The following is a 16,646-nucleotide window of genomic DNA, read 5'->3' as shown; positions in this document are numbered from 1 at the left end:
CTAAAATTTATTTCTAACCCCAAAATCAATACTTGTCATTCTTGGACATGTACAGAGCTGTGAAAAGATCTGAGTCATCCTACAAGCACATTCCCAGGCAATGCTCTGCCTTCTTGTTTCAGCTCTCATAAAAAATATAAAATAAACATAAAAAAGGAGACTAACTCTAGCTGGGGAGCTAGAGGAGGCTTTATAGTAAAGGCAGCAATGTAGCTGGGCCTTGAAGGATAGGTAGAAATTGGTAGAGATACAGAAAAAATAGGCCTTTTAGAAAAAATGATATGAACAGAAGAAGATAATATGAATAAAGAGACTGATGTCTAGCTAATGGTAATGTCTTAGGGGTACTGGTATGAGATAAATCTAAGATGGGGTTCGATCATGAAAAGGCTTGAGTGCCATGTCACTGGATCTTATTCAACAGGTGTTGGGGAACTACTGAAAAGATGTGAACTTGAAAGTCACATGATCAGAGCTGGGCTTTAAAAGATTTAGCTGGCACGAGTGGGTAGAAAGGACTGGCCACAAAGGGACTGGAAGCAGGAAAACCAGTTAGGATGCTGTTAGGACAGCTTAAGTAAAAGGTAATAAAGTCCACAACTAGGGCAGTGGCAGTGAAACTGGAAAAGAAGTAATGACTACAAAAGACACAGCATATTATTAGAATGATTTATTGCCTGTAGAAAGATGGACCTTACAAAATTTTAGCCAGATGAGGCAAACACAGACATTTTCCACTGTAAAAATAAATAGGTGGCTCACATGGAATTTACTAGGCATGAAAAATAGGAGTATGTTGCATAAATACTTTGGTGGGACATCTTACTATATTATGTATTCAATAATTACTTATTGACTGCCAGTACCGTGCAAGGTTATACAGTAGCAAACAAGACAAAACACTACTCTTTTATTTACTGAGCTTATAGATATTAACAATCGCACTATGGCAAGTCTTTATGAAAATTCCTAAACTAATATGAAAAAAACTTGTCCATTAAAATGAATTTTCTTTGACGATGATCTTGGTTACCTGCTTCCAGTTGAAATTCAAAGCAACAATTGTTAAAGACCAGTTATCTGAGATCTTATGTCCATCCATATCACCGCAGATTAAGTTATGTGAAAAATATTTACTGAGTGCCTATTTAACACTCACAATGAACTAGGTGTCATGAAAAATACATGTATGAAAACAATGATTTCCAAAAATGCCAAGAGCTTAGCCCAGTGAAAAGTGCTGCCCCCTTCATCACTCCCTTCACTTTTAACAGGGGAATGAACTGCAATTCATGCCCCCCAAAACTTATGGCAAGAAATTAGGGGATAAAAAGCAAACCGATATAAGAACTAAAAAAAAATGCTTATGAATAGATGTTAAAAAGCTAAACGACATCTATTCTACAAATAAAAGAAGGCAACTAGAAACAAATTTTGAAAATTCGAGTTGTAAAATTTGGAATGATTTAAGAGAAAACTAAAAAGGATGGACTGAAAGGATGAAAATAAAATAAACAAATATGGAATGTCCTTTTAAAAAACTGTACCAGTTGACATCACTGATTCCACTTGAATCAGAATTAAGTAAATCTTAAAATGTTTATCAGAATGATGTAGTAATAAAAGATGGATCATAAAATTAAACATGACTCCATTTAGAGATCTCTCTTATACTATGGATCTTATGGTCCTATTGCAGGGAATGATTTTCAAACTCATAGGCAAGGGAGCTTGTTAAAAATGCAGATTCCCTGAATCCAGTTCCACAGATTCTGAATTTACAAGATCTGCAGTAGGACTCGGGAATCTACACCATTTAACTTCCCTGGTGCTCCAGTGGTTAAGCCTCCATGCTTCGAATGCGGGGGACGCTGGTTGGATCCCTGGTCAGGGACCTGTGGGACTAGGATCCCACAGGCCATGTGGCACGACCAAAAAAAAAAAACCCCAAAAAACCCCAAAGTAAGTCTATTGCAAGTAGTTAGGGTTAACACTCTGAGGAATCCTACAGTGTTTTAACTCAACTAAGATCTTCAATTTATAAACAAGATAAGCTAATCGGAGCATGGTTAAATGCCTTACTCAAATTTAGAGGTCCTAATTCCTGCCAGGCTGACAGAGTTAAATCTTCCTCCCCTGAGCCATTGCTATTTCTTCAGTCTCTCCCACTTTCAAAGTCAAATTCTGTGATAAGGTTTTTCCTGGCCACTTGGGCCCACACTAGGGTTTTCTGATATCTTTTTCCATAACTGGAATAAGCAGCTCCCTGGGGGAAAACTAAGCTTTTACTTTTGTATTTCCTTCACTGTGAGACATATGAATATTGTATTCCTTTTTACTTACTTCAATTTGCAAGCAGTATCCTGCTTTTCCCCAAGTAAATATTTAGCACAGTGCAAACCATATGAGTACTAACTAAATAAATGGAAGCTTATATTTCTTAACCCTATAAAGCAGTGTTTTTCTAATGGGTCATGCCTCACAATCAAATGTGAAACCAATTTAGTGAGTCACAAATATCATTAAAAGAAAAACAATTAGAATAGTTTGATACATGTGTGGGGGGTACTGCAATGTAAAATGTTTTCACTGTAGGTTGCAAAAACGTTTGAAAGCCACAGTTTCGTAAATGCTGATGAACTTCTTCAACACAACTTTACCATTAGGTAAGCAAATATGTTTTCTCACGCGATTAACATTCAACCACTCGATTAGTCTTCCCATTCTCCACTCCCCAAAGCTAATACTGGATTTATTTATTCATTCTCCTTTCCTTAACTCAAATGAAAAGCAGAAGGAATAAGTACTAAGTTTGATAAGCATTTTTCACAGCACAAGTTCCACAGGAGCCCGTCTGTGTTCATTCTTCAGATGGGTCATCCAAGCGTTGTGATGCACTTCGGGTGGGCTCTTGGAGCACCTGTCTCTTGACCCAAGTCTATCTGAAATTCCAGACGTCCCAAACAGGGCTTTGAAATTTTCACATCCTGCTTCATCCACACTGGTCCTAGGCTTATTAATGTATGTGTTGTTTTCAAGATCACCTTCTTTCCTGTCTTGGAGCCAAGTTCTTTATTTCCACCATAACATTACTTTCTGGTAATCCTTGATACTCTCTACAAGTTTAAATATAATTACCTATGTTCCAAATCACTTGTAGTTTCTCTTCCCCTACCCTAAGGTGGTATTCACACTGACAAAGTTGTTTCCTTTTCCAGGTCTTGCATGTATCTTGCATCCTCTTAATCAGCAGGTCTAATCTAGACCTAATAATGCAGTAACTGTGACCTGTCACATCTCTAGTACAGCCTTATCCTTTGTACTGTTACCAACCATACTCTCATTACTTTAGCTTCAACACAGATCTCACTTCCTCCAATAACTTGCCTAAATCCCTCCAATGGAAATAGTCTCCCACTCTCTAACCCTCATTTATACTGCTCACACCTCTACAGCACCTGTCAGTGTACAAAATATTAGAATTATTTTTGAATCTGTCTCCTGTATTAGTTTCCATGACTGACTAACTCTCACATGTATACTTTTCACTCTCTAGCAAGTCAGAGCGCAGGTCACACAATATTGTACTTTATCGTACTGAAAAGGGGAAGAGCTAAATCCAGTGGCTATAAAGATACGTTAGGAACTGCTTCTCATTTTGCACACCCTCCATACCCTGCTCAACTGCACGGTATTTTTTAAAAAAATGAATAAAACCAAGAACGTTCCAGTGGGAGAACCGAAATGGCCTTAAAGGCCGCAGAAATAAAACGCGAAGGCATGATAAAACGGCTGTGATGCTCTCTGCATTTCCACACGTGGCCCGGTAAATTGGTGCCGGAACGCCTCGCGCAGCCTGCGCCTTTCTGCTCTGTCATCCCTTTACTCTATTTCAAAACCGCCCACACCGCTCCACCGAACTTGCCTGTGCGCTCTCTCGGAGGGCCCCGGAGCCCCGAGAAAACAGACCCCCTCCTCTTGCCTTGCTCCAGGTCCGGCCTCCACTTGCCATAGGCATCGGAATGAGAGGGGGCCACCGTATCTCTTCAACAGTCCCAACTAAAATGGAAGCGCGTCCAGACCTGGGTACCTTTAAGCCTTGAGTCAGCCCCGGAGTCTGCAGGACGCCGTATCTCCCCATCTCAGTGTGACCGGAGCCAGGCTCTGCCTCCCCGGCGCAGTCTTGCCACAACTTCCCCACCTTCAGGTCCCATCAGCCTCCGCACACACATGCAGCCGACCCAGCACGCCTCGGGGACGTTGGCATGTCGTTCCGGCGGTCAAGGTTCCCGAAAATGACCTGACCGCCGGGCGCTTCTATTTAAACATATCCCGCACTGTCTAACTTCCCCCAAACTCACCTTCCCCACCGGTCCCATACTCCCTGAGTTTCCACCGTTCTCCAAGAAACGTGTCCACCGACCACCTCCTCCGCCTGGGGAGACTGCGTCCCGGCTCTCGACTACCCTCACTCTTATCCTTTTCCATTCCCGGCTGGGGCGGCTCGCGTTTGGCCTCCACGCTGGCCCCTCGCCCCTACTCTCCCGCCGCTCCTCCCCTACTCACTTTGGGCTTCTCCGGCAATTTCTTCCGGTTCTTCTTTTTCTGCTCCTCGCTCCTGAGATTCTTCAGCACGCCTAGGTCGTCAGCGGCCGGGCCCGGAGCGGCCGCCGCCTCCTCCCGTTTGCGGGGCGGGCTCCTCCGCTTCTTGCGGGCGCCGGCGCAAGCCGCGGCCCAGCCGTAGCCGAGCAGGAAGAGCAGCAGAAGCCCGAGCGCGCCCATGCCCACCAGGATCACCCAGCCCGGGTACCGTTTCGGCTCCAGCCCCAGGTCGAGGCCCAGCTCGGTGCGCAGAAAGCCTAGGCCGACCGAGAGCATTTCCTGCAGCCGGGCTGAGCCCTCCTCGGCCTGCTGGGCCAGCTCGTCCAGCCAGCTCCCTGTAGCCATCTTCCCTCCCGTCAGGGGTACTCGCAGAATGACGCCGGAGCGCAGAGACGCCGTGGAACAGTCTCAAGGAAACGCCGGGCCGGACCGCCTCAGGCCGAGCGCATTGCGGCCGCCCCTCGCGCCGGAGCCGGGGATCGGCCGCTGCCGCCGCCAGGACAGGGGGCTCCCAGTGCCCCCCGTCAGCCTCACTCCGCCGCCGCCAGGAGGAGGGGGCCGGCGGGAGGGAGTGTCTCCAGCGGCGGCCGCTAAGCGGCGTCTCCGCGCCAGGGCCAGGCCCCGCTGTCCTCCCTCGGCGGAACAATGGCGGCTCCGGCCGCGATTCACGCAGCGAGCGTAGATTAGGAGCAGGGCAGCGGGTCACGTGGGCGCCGGTGGGCGGGGCGTGGGGTGTCACGTGGGCGCAGGCGAGGCCGGGCGGGGCTGGAGCCGTTGGAGCGAGCGCGCCGCGGCTGCAGTTGGCGGTGAGCTTTTCTGGCCTGGTGGCGGCGCCGAGCCTTGGGGATCGGTGACTCTGGGCGGGTGGCTGGGAGGGGTTAACCGGAGGAAGTCTTTGCGGGATGGCTGGTAGCCCGGAGCTAGGAGACGTGGCGCTTTGAATGAGTCCCAGGGAGGGGCTCTCGGCGAAGTCTGGGGGTTGGGGGCGTGTGGAAGAGGGCGAAGAGCGAGGAATCGGGTCACGGGGTCTGGGTCAAAATTGCCCTAGTAGCTGTCTGTTTTCTTCATTCTTTTTCTGGTAGTGGTGTCGGGGTGGAAGCGGCTTTTTCTCCCTGGGTCACCGGTCGGCTAGGTGTTTCCAGGTGGGCTCAGCCGAGTCTGAAACCGGTCACTCTTCTTTCAGCGCATAGGTTTAGTTCACAAATTGGGTTTGTCTCTTCACGGCCAACTTAGCTACATTGCTTTTGTCTACTATTTGCTTGCCTGGCTAGGGCGCTTTTGCGTGGTTTCTCTCCTTCGCTCTTGCTCTCGCTGCTATTAGTCTCCAGAATTCAAAAGTTGGAAAGCCCGTGGGCAATATTCTTTTCCTACTCGTTTGTAGCTTTAATAAGAAATAATAAGAGGCATACTGGATTGTGTTTTACATGTAGAGGTAGATTCCTTGTTGCGTTTTATTTTAAGCTTTTGGGCAAGATCACAAAAGGAGTTTGCAAAAATTCTGTTTTTATATGCTGTGTTGACCATATCTGGGTAGCGTTGGTAAGAAATGAATTTTCAGATCTCAGTTACAAAGGTGATATTCGGCGGCTTCCCTGGTGGCGCAGTGGTTGAGAGTCCGCCTGCCGATGCAGGGGATACGGGTTCGTGCCCCGGTCCGGGAAGATCCCACATGCCGCGGAGCGGCTGGGCCCGTGAGCCACGGCCGCTGAGCCTGCGCGTCCGGAGCCTGTGCTCCGCAACGGGAGAGGCCACAATAGTGAGAGGTCCGCGTACCGCAAAGAAAAAAAAAAAAAAAGATATTCGGGGCTGCCGTAGGGTTTCCAAGTTACCTTTCCCTGTAAGGAAGCTGGGTGTTTTATCATTAAATGATAATTAGCATGTAAGCAAGTGTCTTAAGTGAACTAAAAACTGTCTTTCTCAAAGAATAGAAAGGGGGGTAATATTAATAAGTACCGAATCAAAAAATGTATTTAGGAGTATTTTGACCTACTTTGCAACTGTGTTGTAATGCATGTTGCGATTAATGGGTGGAAGGGAGTTTGGTAAATAATAAATAAAAATAAACTGCTACTCTTGCGAAGCTTTATACAGACTTATAATTAAAGGTTGTGTAAATTACAAGGCCCAAAACTTAGAAGATGTCATTGGAACTACTTCATCTCTAAAAGGTTCCAAATTCCACTTCTATTTATGAAAGTAGATTTATCATTCTACATTTATGTTTTGGTTCCAGAGACATGAAGGATGATGACTTTCCTAAGAAGTTCCACTGCCCAGTCTAGGTTAACACCTGTGAATTTATGAATTAAGCTATTATACAGTAATAGTAGCTGGGTTTGCCCGTTCCTTTGGCAGCCTAGCAAGTATTGATTATGTAAAATCCTGTCACCTTTCTTCTTTCTTTTTCCGTGACTCTCCTTTGATCTTAAAAAGAAAATGTTTACTGTATTTTGGTAATACAGGTATAATCATTTTTCATATATAACTTTGCAGTCATCTTTTTAAGTTTTTATTTTAAGAACAAAAATAGAGTCATACACTATTGACTGTTTTGCATTTGATGTGGTCATGAACATTCATGTCACTTGATAAAGCCCACCTGATGAAGCTCACCAGGAACATACCAGTAGCCCCCCAAAGTTAGGATTATTAACTTGCAGGAGAATGAAGTTTAGGTAAAATTTAAAGGAAGGAATGCTTTGAAAGACAAAGCAAGCTGTCTAAAAGAGTTAATATCAGGCCTGGCCTAGGCAGACTCAGAATCCTAATTCCGTGGACATGGCAAAGTTAAGAAAAATGTAAAACGTCATTTCTGAAGCCTCTTTCCTGGAGGCAACTGGGTTGGGAATGAACACTGCTTATTCTGAGAGTCAGAGTGACCCATACAATGGAATACCACTCAGACATAAATACGTGCAGCAACATAGGTGAATCTCAACATAATTATGCTGAGTGAAAGAAGGTGAAAGAAGCCAGGCAAAAAAGAGTATGTACTGTATGACTCCATTTGTATAAAACTAGAAAATGCAAACTAATCTATAGTGACAGCAAATCAGTGGTGACTTGGGGAAGGGAGTGGGACCAAGGAGCAGTGGGAGGGAGGGCTTTAAAAGGGGCAGCAGGAAACTTTGGGGAGTGATGGCTATGTTATCTTTATTATTATGGTTTTATGGGTCTGTGGCTTTTATGGGTTTATGTATGTCAAAACTTACCAAATTGTGTACTTTACATATTGTAGTTTATGTCAAATATACCTCAATAAAACAGTTCACAGAAGGTTTTTGAAAAATGACCCCTGTGGAACAGCTGTGTATAGGGGTGGCATGCTCCATGCTCGCCGATAGGATTTTTTTTAATGATACATATATATATATATATATTTATTTATTTATTATTTGGTCTCACCTCGCGACTTGTGGGATCTTAGTTCCCTGAAAGCAGGGATCGAACCCTCGCCCTCAGCAATGGAAGTGCAGAGTCTTAACCACTGGACTGCCGGGGAATTCCCACTGATAGGATTTTTAACAAAGTTTTTACCAATCTATGCTTTTAAGGTTTCTCAGCACTATATCCATTTATTTATTTGTTTGTTTGTTTATTTATTTATCTTTGGCTGCATTGGATCTTCGTTGCTGCCTGCGGGCTTTCTCTAGTTGTGGCGAGAGGGGGCTACTCTTTGTTGCGGTGCGCGGGCTTCTCATTGCGGTGGCTTCTCTTGTTGCGGAGCACGGGCTCTAGGCGCGCGGGCTTCGGTAGTTGTGGTGCCATTCACTGAAATGGGGAATATTGGGAAAGAACTAAGTTTGGCCAGCGAAGGTGAGTAGCTTGGTTTTATACACATTGATTTTGAGAGTACAAATGACCCAGATAAGATATCAAATAGGCAGGTATACATGGATTTGGACTCCAGAGGAGAGATGAGAGTTGGAGGTACCTCTTGGTTTCCTTGCTCTGATCACACTTTCAAAACTCCTTATCATTTGCAAGTGAGACTTCAGGTGAGACCCCAGCCCTGCTTATGCCTTGACTGCAGCCTTGAAGAGACCTTAGAGGATCCAGTTAAACTGTGCCTGGACTCCCGAGTCACAGAAACTGAGATAATGCATGTGTTTTAAGTTGCTAAGTTTGTGGTAATTTGTTACACAGCAGTAGAACTAATTGTTAAGAAATTGTCCAAAATAAATAATTGGACAAATACGCAGAAGTAGAATCGCATAGTCATTACATTGTAGTTTACAACCTCAAAAAATTGGAAGCACCCTAAGGAGGTGATTGTTTGAATACATTGTGACATACACAAGGACAGGAATATTGTGAAGCCAGAGTATGACATACATCTATGTATATCAATTATTCACTGACACACTGCTAAGTGAAAAACATCAGGTTACAGAATAACATGTTGAGTATTAGATAATTAAAATTTTAGGATATGTATATGGGTATACATGGATAGAGAAGCATCTGGAAAGATATTCGCCCAAATCTTTACAGCAGTTCACAGTAGCCACATATGGGAAGTAGGATTTTGGGGTGTTTTTAAACTTTTTTCTGTATACTCTCCTGAATTGTTTGAATATTTTGTATGAATATATACTATCCTTTTAATCAGAATAATGTTTTGTTTTGTTTGCTTTGTTGAAACTTTACCTGCAGGGTGACTGCAGCATTCATATAAACAGGCTCACAAATCAAAGAAACAGCTTGTAAGGTTTCAGTTAAATTTTAAGATGTTTTTCTGCACTTGTGAAAGCTTTTTTTTTTTTTTTCCCCCGGTACGCGGGCCTCTCACTGTTGTGGTCTCTCCCGTTGTGGAGCACAGGCTCTGGATGCGCAGGCTCAGCGGCCATGGCTCACGGGCCCAGCCGCTCCGCGGCATGTGGGATCTTCCCGGACCGGGGCACGAACCCGTGTTCCCTGCATCGGCAGGCGGACTCTCAACCACTGTGCCACCAGGGAGGGAAGCTTTAGAAGGTGGTAAGTTACCTCTGCAGGACAAGAGAAAAAAAATAATACCTCAAACCTCATTTGAGACTTAATGTTTGTAAAAATGAGTAGCTATTCTGGTGACTGAGCAGAAGGGAAAGACACAGGTGTCCTTGCTGGGAAAGACCAAAGTGTTTAAGTAAATTAGTAACCTCAGATACTCAAAAGCTGACCAAAGAACTGATATTGTAATCGAAAAGATAAACTTGGCAGTTAATAAGTTTATTACTCTTGTGTGGCCTTGCTTCATCTAAGAAATCCTAAATTTGATGAATTACTTGAACTCAATGTGTTTTTGTTTGTTTGTTTGCTATTGTTTTTGCTCAGAATATGGTGCAAGTGAATTGCAATATGTAAAGTATGGTTACTACTTGGACAAATTCCTTTAGTCTGTGTTGTGACCTTTATTCCTGATGACCCATTTTGTGAATACATGTGAGAGCTTTACTTGCTTCAGTACAAATCTACCTCCTTTACCAAAAAAGGACATTTTTGATAAACAATGTATCTTTTTCAGATAAATAAGTTAGAATACATTTTTTCCTGAAAAAATAAAAACAAAAAAACTGTAATATGGAATACCTAATTACTTTAAAATAGTATTTCATAGCTGTGTCTAGTTTTTGGTCAAGATAATTGTCAGCTTCCTACTCTTCTGTGGGCATCTGATGAAATCTATATATGTGAAAGTGCTGGACAGATGTTAATGTAAAAAGCAAGCAGTTACTTTACATTTATGATTCCTGTTCTTAAGAGGTGTTTAGTTCCATGTGTGGGCTTTGTCTGCAATTAGAGTAAGAAAACCCCCATTAGTGCTTTAGTTATGGCCTCCTGTTCCAAACAGGCTTCAATCATAGGTACAAGGATCTCAGAGAGAGATCAACAAACTTTGCCTATATTTATGCTTTAAGAAATAATGGCGTTCTTTATTAAAACTGTCAGGAATATTGATGATGAGGAGTAACATGGTTAAAGGTTTAAAACCGAAAAGAAGATGTGTGTCTTTGGAGAATTTTGCTTCCCTGGAGCTGAGGGCTAGTATTAGAGAATAGTGCCTGTTTGGTGAGAATAAGAGTAATAGGATTTCTTAGTCAGCTTGGGCTGCTATATAACAGAAGACCACAGACTGGATGGCTTAAACAACAGAAATTTATTTTCTCATAGATCTTGTGACTGAAAGTCTAAGATCAAGGTGCCCTCAGGGTTGGTTTCTTCCTGTCTACTTGTCTGGTAGACAGCTTCCTTCTCACTGTGTGTTCACATGGCCTTTCATCTGTGTGTGTGCAGGGGGAGAGAGAAATCTTTGGTGTCTCTTCCTCTTCTTATAAGGACACTAGTCCTATTGGATAAGGGTTCCACCCTCATGACCTCACTTAACCCCAGTTACCTCCTTAAAGGCAGTATCTCCAAATGCAGTCACATTGGGGGTTAGGGCTTCAATGTAGGAGTTTTAGAGGGGACACAATTCTGTTTATAACACAGGATGAGACCTGGGATTGTTCTATAGAGCAGGGGTCCCCAACCCCTGGGCCATGGGCTGGTAACGGTCCACGGCCTGTTAGGAACTGGACCGCACAGCAGGAGGTGAGCAGCAGGCAAGTGAGCGAAGCTTCATCTGCTGCTCCCCATCGCTCACGTTACCGCCTGAACCATCATCCCTACCCCCCACCCCCGTGGAAAAATTGTCTTCCATGAGACCAGTCCCTAGTGCCAAAAAGGTTGGGGACCACTGGGGTAGAGTCTTTAAGGGCAAGAATACCATAAAATTGATTTGCTGGTATCCCTGGCTAGAACATAAGCTCCATGGGGGCAGGAAGGGCATCTTACTTGTGTACTGTGGAACCCCTAACACTTACTGCACTGCCTATTATTATTAATATTTGATCAACTAATGAATTAACAAATGTGGTGATTGGAGAGTGGGGTGGAATGGAGGTTGTTGCAGTGGTCTGGGGTGTGAGGGACCAAGTGCCTAAACCCAGTGGAAATGAAGTGAAAGTGTGACAGTGAGTGACAGTAAGAAGGTGAGATAAAGGGGAGGGAAGAATCATGGATGACTGGCATTCTGTTTTTGTACGACATGATGATCACTGTTCCATTAGTGGAAAAAAAAGAAGTTGAGAGAACTTAATTTATTACCATGAATCCTCATTTTGCAATGAGAAACCTCTTAAGACTTATTCATAGTTTGTTAAACTGAAAGTCCTCATAGTTTCTTCCAGATATTCCTTACGGCTTCTTTGAACTCTGTGATTTCTTTCTCATCCATCAACATTTAGGGCTTCTATTTTCTGACTTACCTCTCTCATCCAATTTTGGTAGCCCAAAAAAGAATTAGAAAGACTAGAAACACACATTTCTTCTCCTCTTCTAATAATACTGCTTCTATCTTCACTGTCTTTTATTTGTGGTAGCCATAGTAGAAACAGAAATTATGGTCTTATTGGGCATCCCAGTGAAATAAAACTTCTAGCACTAGTGCTCTTTATTTCAGAATTATTTCTCTTTTTCTGACTTCTTCCTTATCTTTATAATTTTCAACACTTACTTTCTCGCTTAATTCTCTAACTGAATTATTTATGAGTGCAAATTTGTGTCTCATAGCAATCTACTTTCTGAAATTGCTTGTAGTTACAACAATCCCAGTTTATATCAGAAACTTTTTGAACATGTCCATTATCTCTTCTGAACAAACTATTCTTAGCTAACTTTAAAACCGAAACTGAAAAGGTTGTTAAATATAGATTTAGAGTAATTTGTTTGTATGTCCTGAGAGGATTTAGCAACAGGAAATCATTTATCTTGAATGACTGGAATGCTTTCTTCTAGTTTGTGCCCTAGTTGTTCCAACAAGAACGAAGTTCAATATTTAGGTGCACTTTCCCTAACAGACTGTGTTAATGGTTCTTTGCTAGTAGACAGCACTGTGCGTAACCTTGAGAATAGGGTTTGTTCCCTGAATTTGGATTTTATAATTGGCTGATAAGATGACCATTTTGAACTATCACATTATGTTAACATCTACCAATTTTAACAAAGTTACCATCCCTCTTTGTACAGAAATTTGTATAGTTCTTTGAATGTTTTGTTGCTCCTTGATTGAAATACCCTGCAACAGCTAGAGAAAATGAAAGAGCAATTACTAACCAAAAGCATAAATTCTAAATGAAAGTGAAATTGTAAAGTGTTTCAATTAGGATACAGGATGAGGTGCTTTAACAAAGACTTACAGGGGTTTAAACAATATAGAACAATATAGAATTTAAGTCTGATTAATTTCTCACATAATATTGATATGTTGGCTCATTCCATCCTGCAGTTCTACCAGTGGCCCTAAAATATTAGCCTCATCTGCTTGGTCCTAGATGGCGTGTCAACATATCTAACTTTTAGGCACTAAGATGGGATAAGAAGGAGTAGGATAAAAAGACACATCTTCCATTTAAGGGGCGCAACCAGAAATTGTGTGTGTCACTTCTGCTCATATTCTGTTGGCCAGAACTTACTCATATGGCCAAACTTAGCTACAAGTTTTACAACCTAAAACTCAGGGTTTTACTTCTTAAGGGAACATGAGAAGATGGATACGGCATGCCAAAAGTTGTGACACTTCGGTCAAATGAGCACCCATTGGACTAAGCTGGTTGACTGTGGATTCAACTGTGAAGGAAAAAAGAAAAACAAAATTATATATCATAAGCAAAATGTAGACAGTATGTCAAAAACCGAGTCTAGAAGATGAAGTGTAATTAGCTATTTTATATATCTTGTGGGTCTCAGCAATGGAAATGCTCCTTCTAACTTGCAAGTCTATTGTTTGACTTTCAAAGATTTGGACTTTTTGGAATTTATTTAGAGTAACACACTTTGTATGAAAACAATGAACAACCTATGTGTATGGAAATTTCTGGCTGTCCTTTGTTCTGGAATATTATGGTTGAGTCAGTGTTACTGAGTAAGCCAAATGCTTAGAGTAGCCAAGTTTCAGTTAAGGGTATAGTGTGGTGGGTTTCACTAGCTGGAGCTTCTCTGTTGAACCTTAGAAAATGCCTTGACTTTGTGCACAGGGAAGACTGTCGTCAGGCGTCGTCAGCGTCCACCTTAACCAGAGCTGCTCTGGAGGGAAGCAGCATTCTTTGGTCTCCTGGCTAGTGCTCTGCTGTGGTTCTGTGAGCCTGTCCGGAAAGAGGCAGAAGAGAGCAGCCTGAGAGCAAGTGAAGTGCCAGGAAAGCATGGGGCTCCTTCCCAAGTAGACCAGAGAAAAGGATGATTAGAAACGTCAGGGGTCCCACCTCAGTAGGGAGAAGAGTCACATGATGCTGCCCTGCTCTGGTTCCATTTGAGAGCATCAGAAGCTCAGCAGGCAGTGAGGGAATGGCCAGTGTCGGCCATCTCCTGAGACACCAGAGTCACGATGGCTTGAGAGGTTTGATACCAGACCAGGACGAAGTAGCCATATGCCTGGGCTTCTTTGAGGATTCCTCCAAGTCTTACCTGGACGTATTTCACCTAGTAGTCTACGACAGCCCTTGGGGACCTCTGAAAGTTTGAGATGCCATAACTTCCTTCTGGCTCCCGTGGCATGAATTTTGTACCACTGAAGGCATTCCTTTAGGTTAAGCCATAGAGGTGAAGATGTTGTCTGTGAAAGCCTCAGTCCCTTATGTCTTCTGGGAGGGCAAGGAAGTGGGATGTTGTACCTCTGGTCTTCTTTAGCTCATAACCAGTTATAACTGACCTGTTTATCTCATTAACTGGTTGCACACTGGGAGTAAGAGAAGTTAGAGTAAGTACGTCGGCAGCAATACAGTCTGGTGACCATTGGCTGTTTTGAGGGCATTAAGCCAAGGAGGGCAGGGCCTGGGTGCTGCGTTGTATAAAGGTGAGTACCTGGTGGCTGTGCATCAGAAAAGTAGGAATGGCACACAAGTTTCATCCAGTGAAACATATTCTCCAAGGCTGCTCCTCCTCTGACTTCTTCTAGGCTTAGAATGTCTGGGCTGGAAATAACACATTATTATGGTAGGCTGAGTCATGATGGTTAATATATTAAATATTTTTCCTCTAAGGATTCATAATTTCTTTTAACTAGTTATGTTACTGCATTTGTGTGTGTGTGTGTGTGGTATGCGGGCCTCTCACTGTTGTGGCCTCTCCATTGCGAAGCACAGGCTCCGGACGCGCAGGCTCAGCGGCCATGGCTCATGGGCCCAGCTGCTCCGCAGCATGCGGGATCCTCCCGGACTGGGGCACGAACCCGCGTCCCCCGCATCGGCAGGCGGACTCCCAACCGCTGCGCCACCAGGGAAGCCCCATGTCACTGCATTTTTGATACCATAATCTTTAAAAAGATATATTGTGATAATTATGAATTTGGGTAAAACTTTTATATTATAGTGTGGGTATGGCCAAGAGCAAGCCTGTGATGAGCTTAGTGTATCTCTATGAGAGACCTATGAACAGTATAGATCTTCAATGATATGTCTCTTTATCCAAACTAAACAAGTTAAAAAGAACCCTACATTTATTTATGTATAAATACTTTTATAAACCTTCATGGGATTAGAGATGGTTCCTTTAATAATGTAAGCGAAGCTGTCAGTCAATGGAAAGTTCACCAGACCTAGATTCAGAGTTCCTAGGTTGTTGTCACAGGTGTTGCTGAAATGATTTTGTTGTGTTTTTAATGGATTGGTTACCTGGTTAATAATTTACAATGAGAAATACACCTTCAGAGCGTTCATATCTATTGACCAAGAGCCTAATCAGGGTATTTGGGAATAGGTATAATATTATTTCTGATGCAGTTTCTTGTGATCTTAACTCATTTTTTGTAATATTAGAGGTTTGGATAAACCTTTAAGGCTCCTTTCAATTCTGAAAATTCCTATTGTATGTTCTGCATTATAGAAAGGAGAAGCCCCGCATAGAACTTAGAAAGTAGATGGTTCAGTGTCAGGCACTGTGATAAGCACTTAATGTGCATTGTTTCATTTAATCCTTGCAATTTATGAGGTAGGTATTATTATCATCCCCTTTTTACTGAAACCTTACAGGCTCTACGTAACTTGTTCAGTGTCCTGCAGCTAGTGAGTGGTAGAGTCGAGATTTTGAACACAGGCCTGTGGGACTCCAGAACTCGGGGACTGCAGTGTACACCTCTTAACTATCATACAGTAGCAGTATTAAGGAATGTTTAACTACCCAAGAGCAAGAAACAGTCTCACCAAGAATTTTTACTTCTAACAAATTATGCATCAGTAATATTTCTCTAGATATATTCTGTTCATACATTATTATAAGTTTATGAGGTTTGAAAATAGGGTAAAGTGACCTCTGAATACAATGGCAAGATAAATCCAGATTAAACATCCTTCCTCCAAATCTGATGAAATGAACAGAAATGAAATAGTGAAAGAAAAAAGAAACAGTTTATGAATGGCATCCAAACAAAGGAGAATAATTTTACATCATAAGTTTCAAAAAGTGATGGCTAAGGAGAGTGTGAGAGGTTTGGGGATAGCTCTTTTCTTCACACCCACTCCACAGGAGTAGTATTGAGAAGTCTGATAATTTTTATTAATGCCTTCCAAATGGACGTAAGCAGTCCGAGGGAGTGAGTAGGTAACCCTGGGAAAGGTAAAGGAAAACGCCTCAAGTGTAGCCAACCCTACTTACACCTTTGGGGCCTTGACAGGGACAGGAAGGACCTCCATGGCATCTGAACTTCCAGGTCCTTGTGGGGAGCTGGATGAATGAGAGAAATATACCCACAGCTGGGTGGGGTGGGCACTGGTACAGGATGTTTAACTGGACTTCACAGGAGAAATCAGAGGCTCCTCCTGACCCAGTGTGGGTCTCCCCTCACATATTACCCACCATGACCTCAGGCTAGAGATAAGTGGATTGAGAGCAACTCCAGTACATTAAATTATCTCCAAGTGGGGCAGACAGACTGATCCTAATCAGGACAGAGCTATCTAATGAAAAATGAAAAGAAATGGAATGGCAAGTAAGCAAACTCATTAGAGCAGGAAAAAGAAGGAAGAAAAGAATGA

The 16,646-nt window shown here is 42.9% G+C and overlaps 1 protein-coding gene and 1 long non-coding RNA gene across 12 annotated transcripts in view; one reads left to right on the top strand and one right to left on the bottom strand.

Annotated features, from left to right (window-relative positions):
- Positions 1-5,288, bottom strand: part of MTDH (metadherin) — a 57,544-nt gene extending 52,256 nt beyond the window's left edge. For 6 of the 8 annotated variants that reach the window (XM_059042469.2, XM_067017077.1, XM_067017075.1 and 3 more), the window contains exon 1: positions 4,567-5,282. In XM_059042469.2, the coding sequence (XP_058898452.1) occupies positions 4,567-4,947 (381 nt within the window). In that variant the 5' untranslated portion in view covers positions 4,948-5,282. Of the gene's footprint in view, positions 1-4,566 lie in introns of all 8 variants that reach the window. The other 2 variants (XM_067017076.1, XM_059042470.2) reach the window with 2 other exon arrangements.
- A 43-nt stretch (positions 5,289-5,331) lies between these two features.
- LOC136792853 (uncharacterized) overlaps positions 5,332-16,646 on the top strand; it is a 198,519-nt gene continuing 187,204 nt past the window's right edge. For 2 of the 4 annotated variants that reach the window (XR_010837370.1, XR_010837371.1), the window contains exon 1: positions 5,332-5,408. This is a non-coding gene — a long non-coding RNA (uncharacterized lncRNA). The remainder of the gene's footprint in view (positions 5,409-16,646) is intronic. The other 2 variants (XR_010837373.1, XR_010837372.1) reach the window with 2 other exon arrangements.

Source organism: Kogia breviceps, chromosome 17 (genome assembly GCF_026419965.1).
Source record: "Kogia breviceps isolate mKogBre1 chromosome 17, mKogBre1 haplotype 1, whole genome shotgun sequence".
Lineage (NCBI taxonomy): Eukaryota > Metazoa > Chordata > Mammalia > Artiodactyla > Physeteridae > Kogia > Kogia breviceps.
The sequence above is the reverse complement of the archived record's forward strand: the minus strand, read 5'-3'. Positions and strand labels throughout refer to the sequence as shown.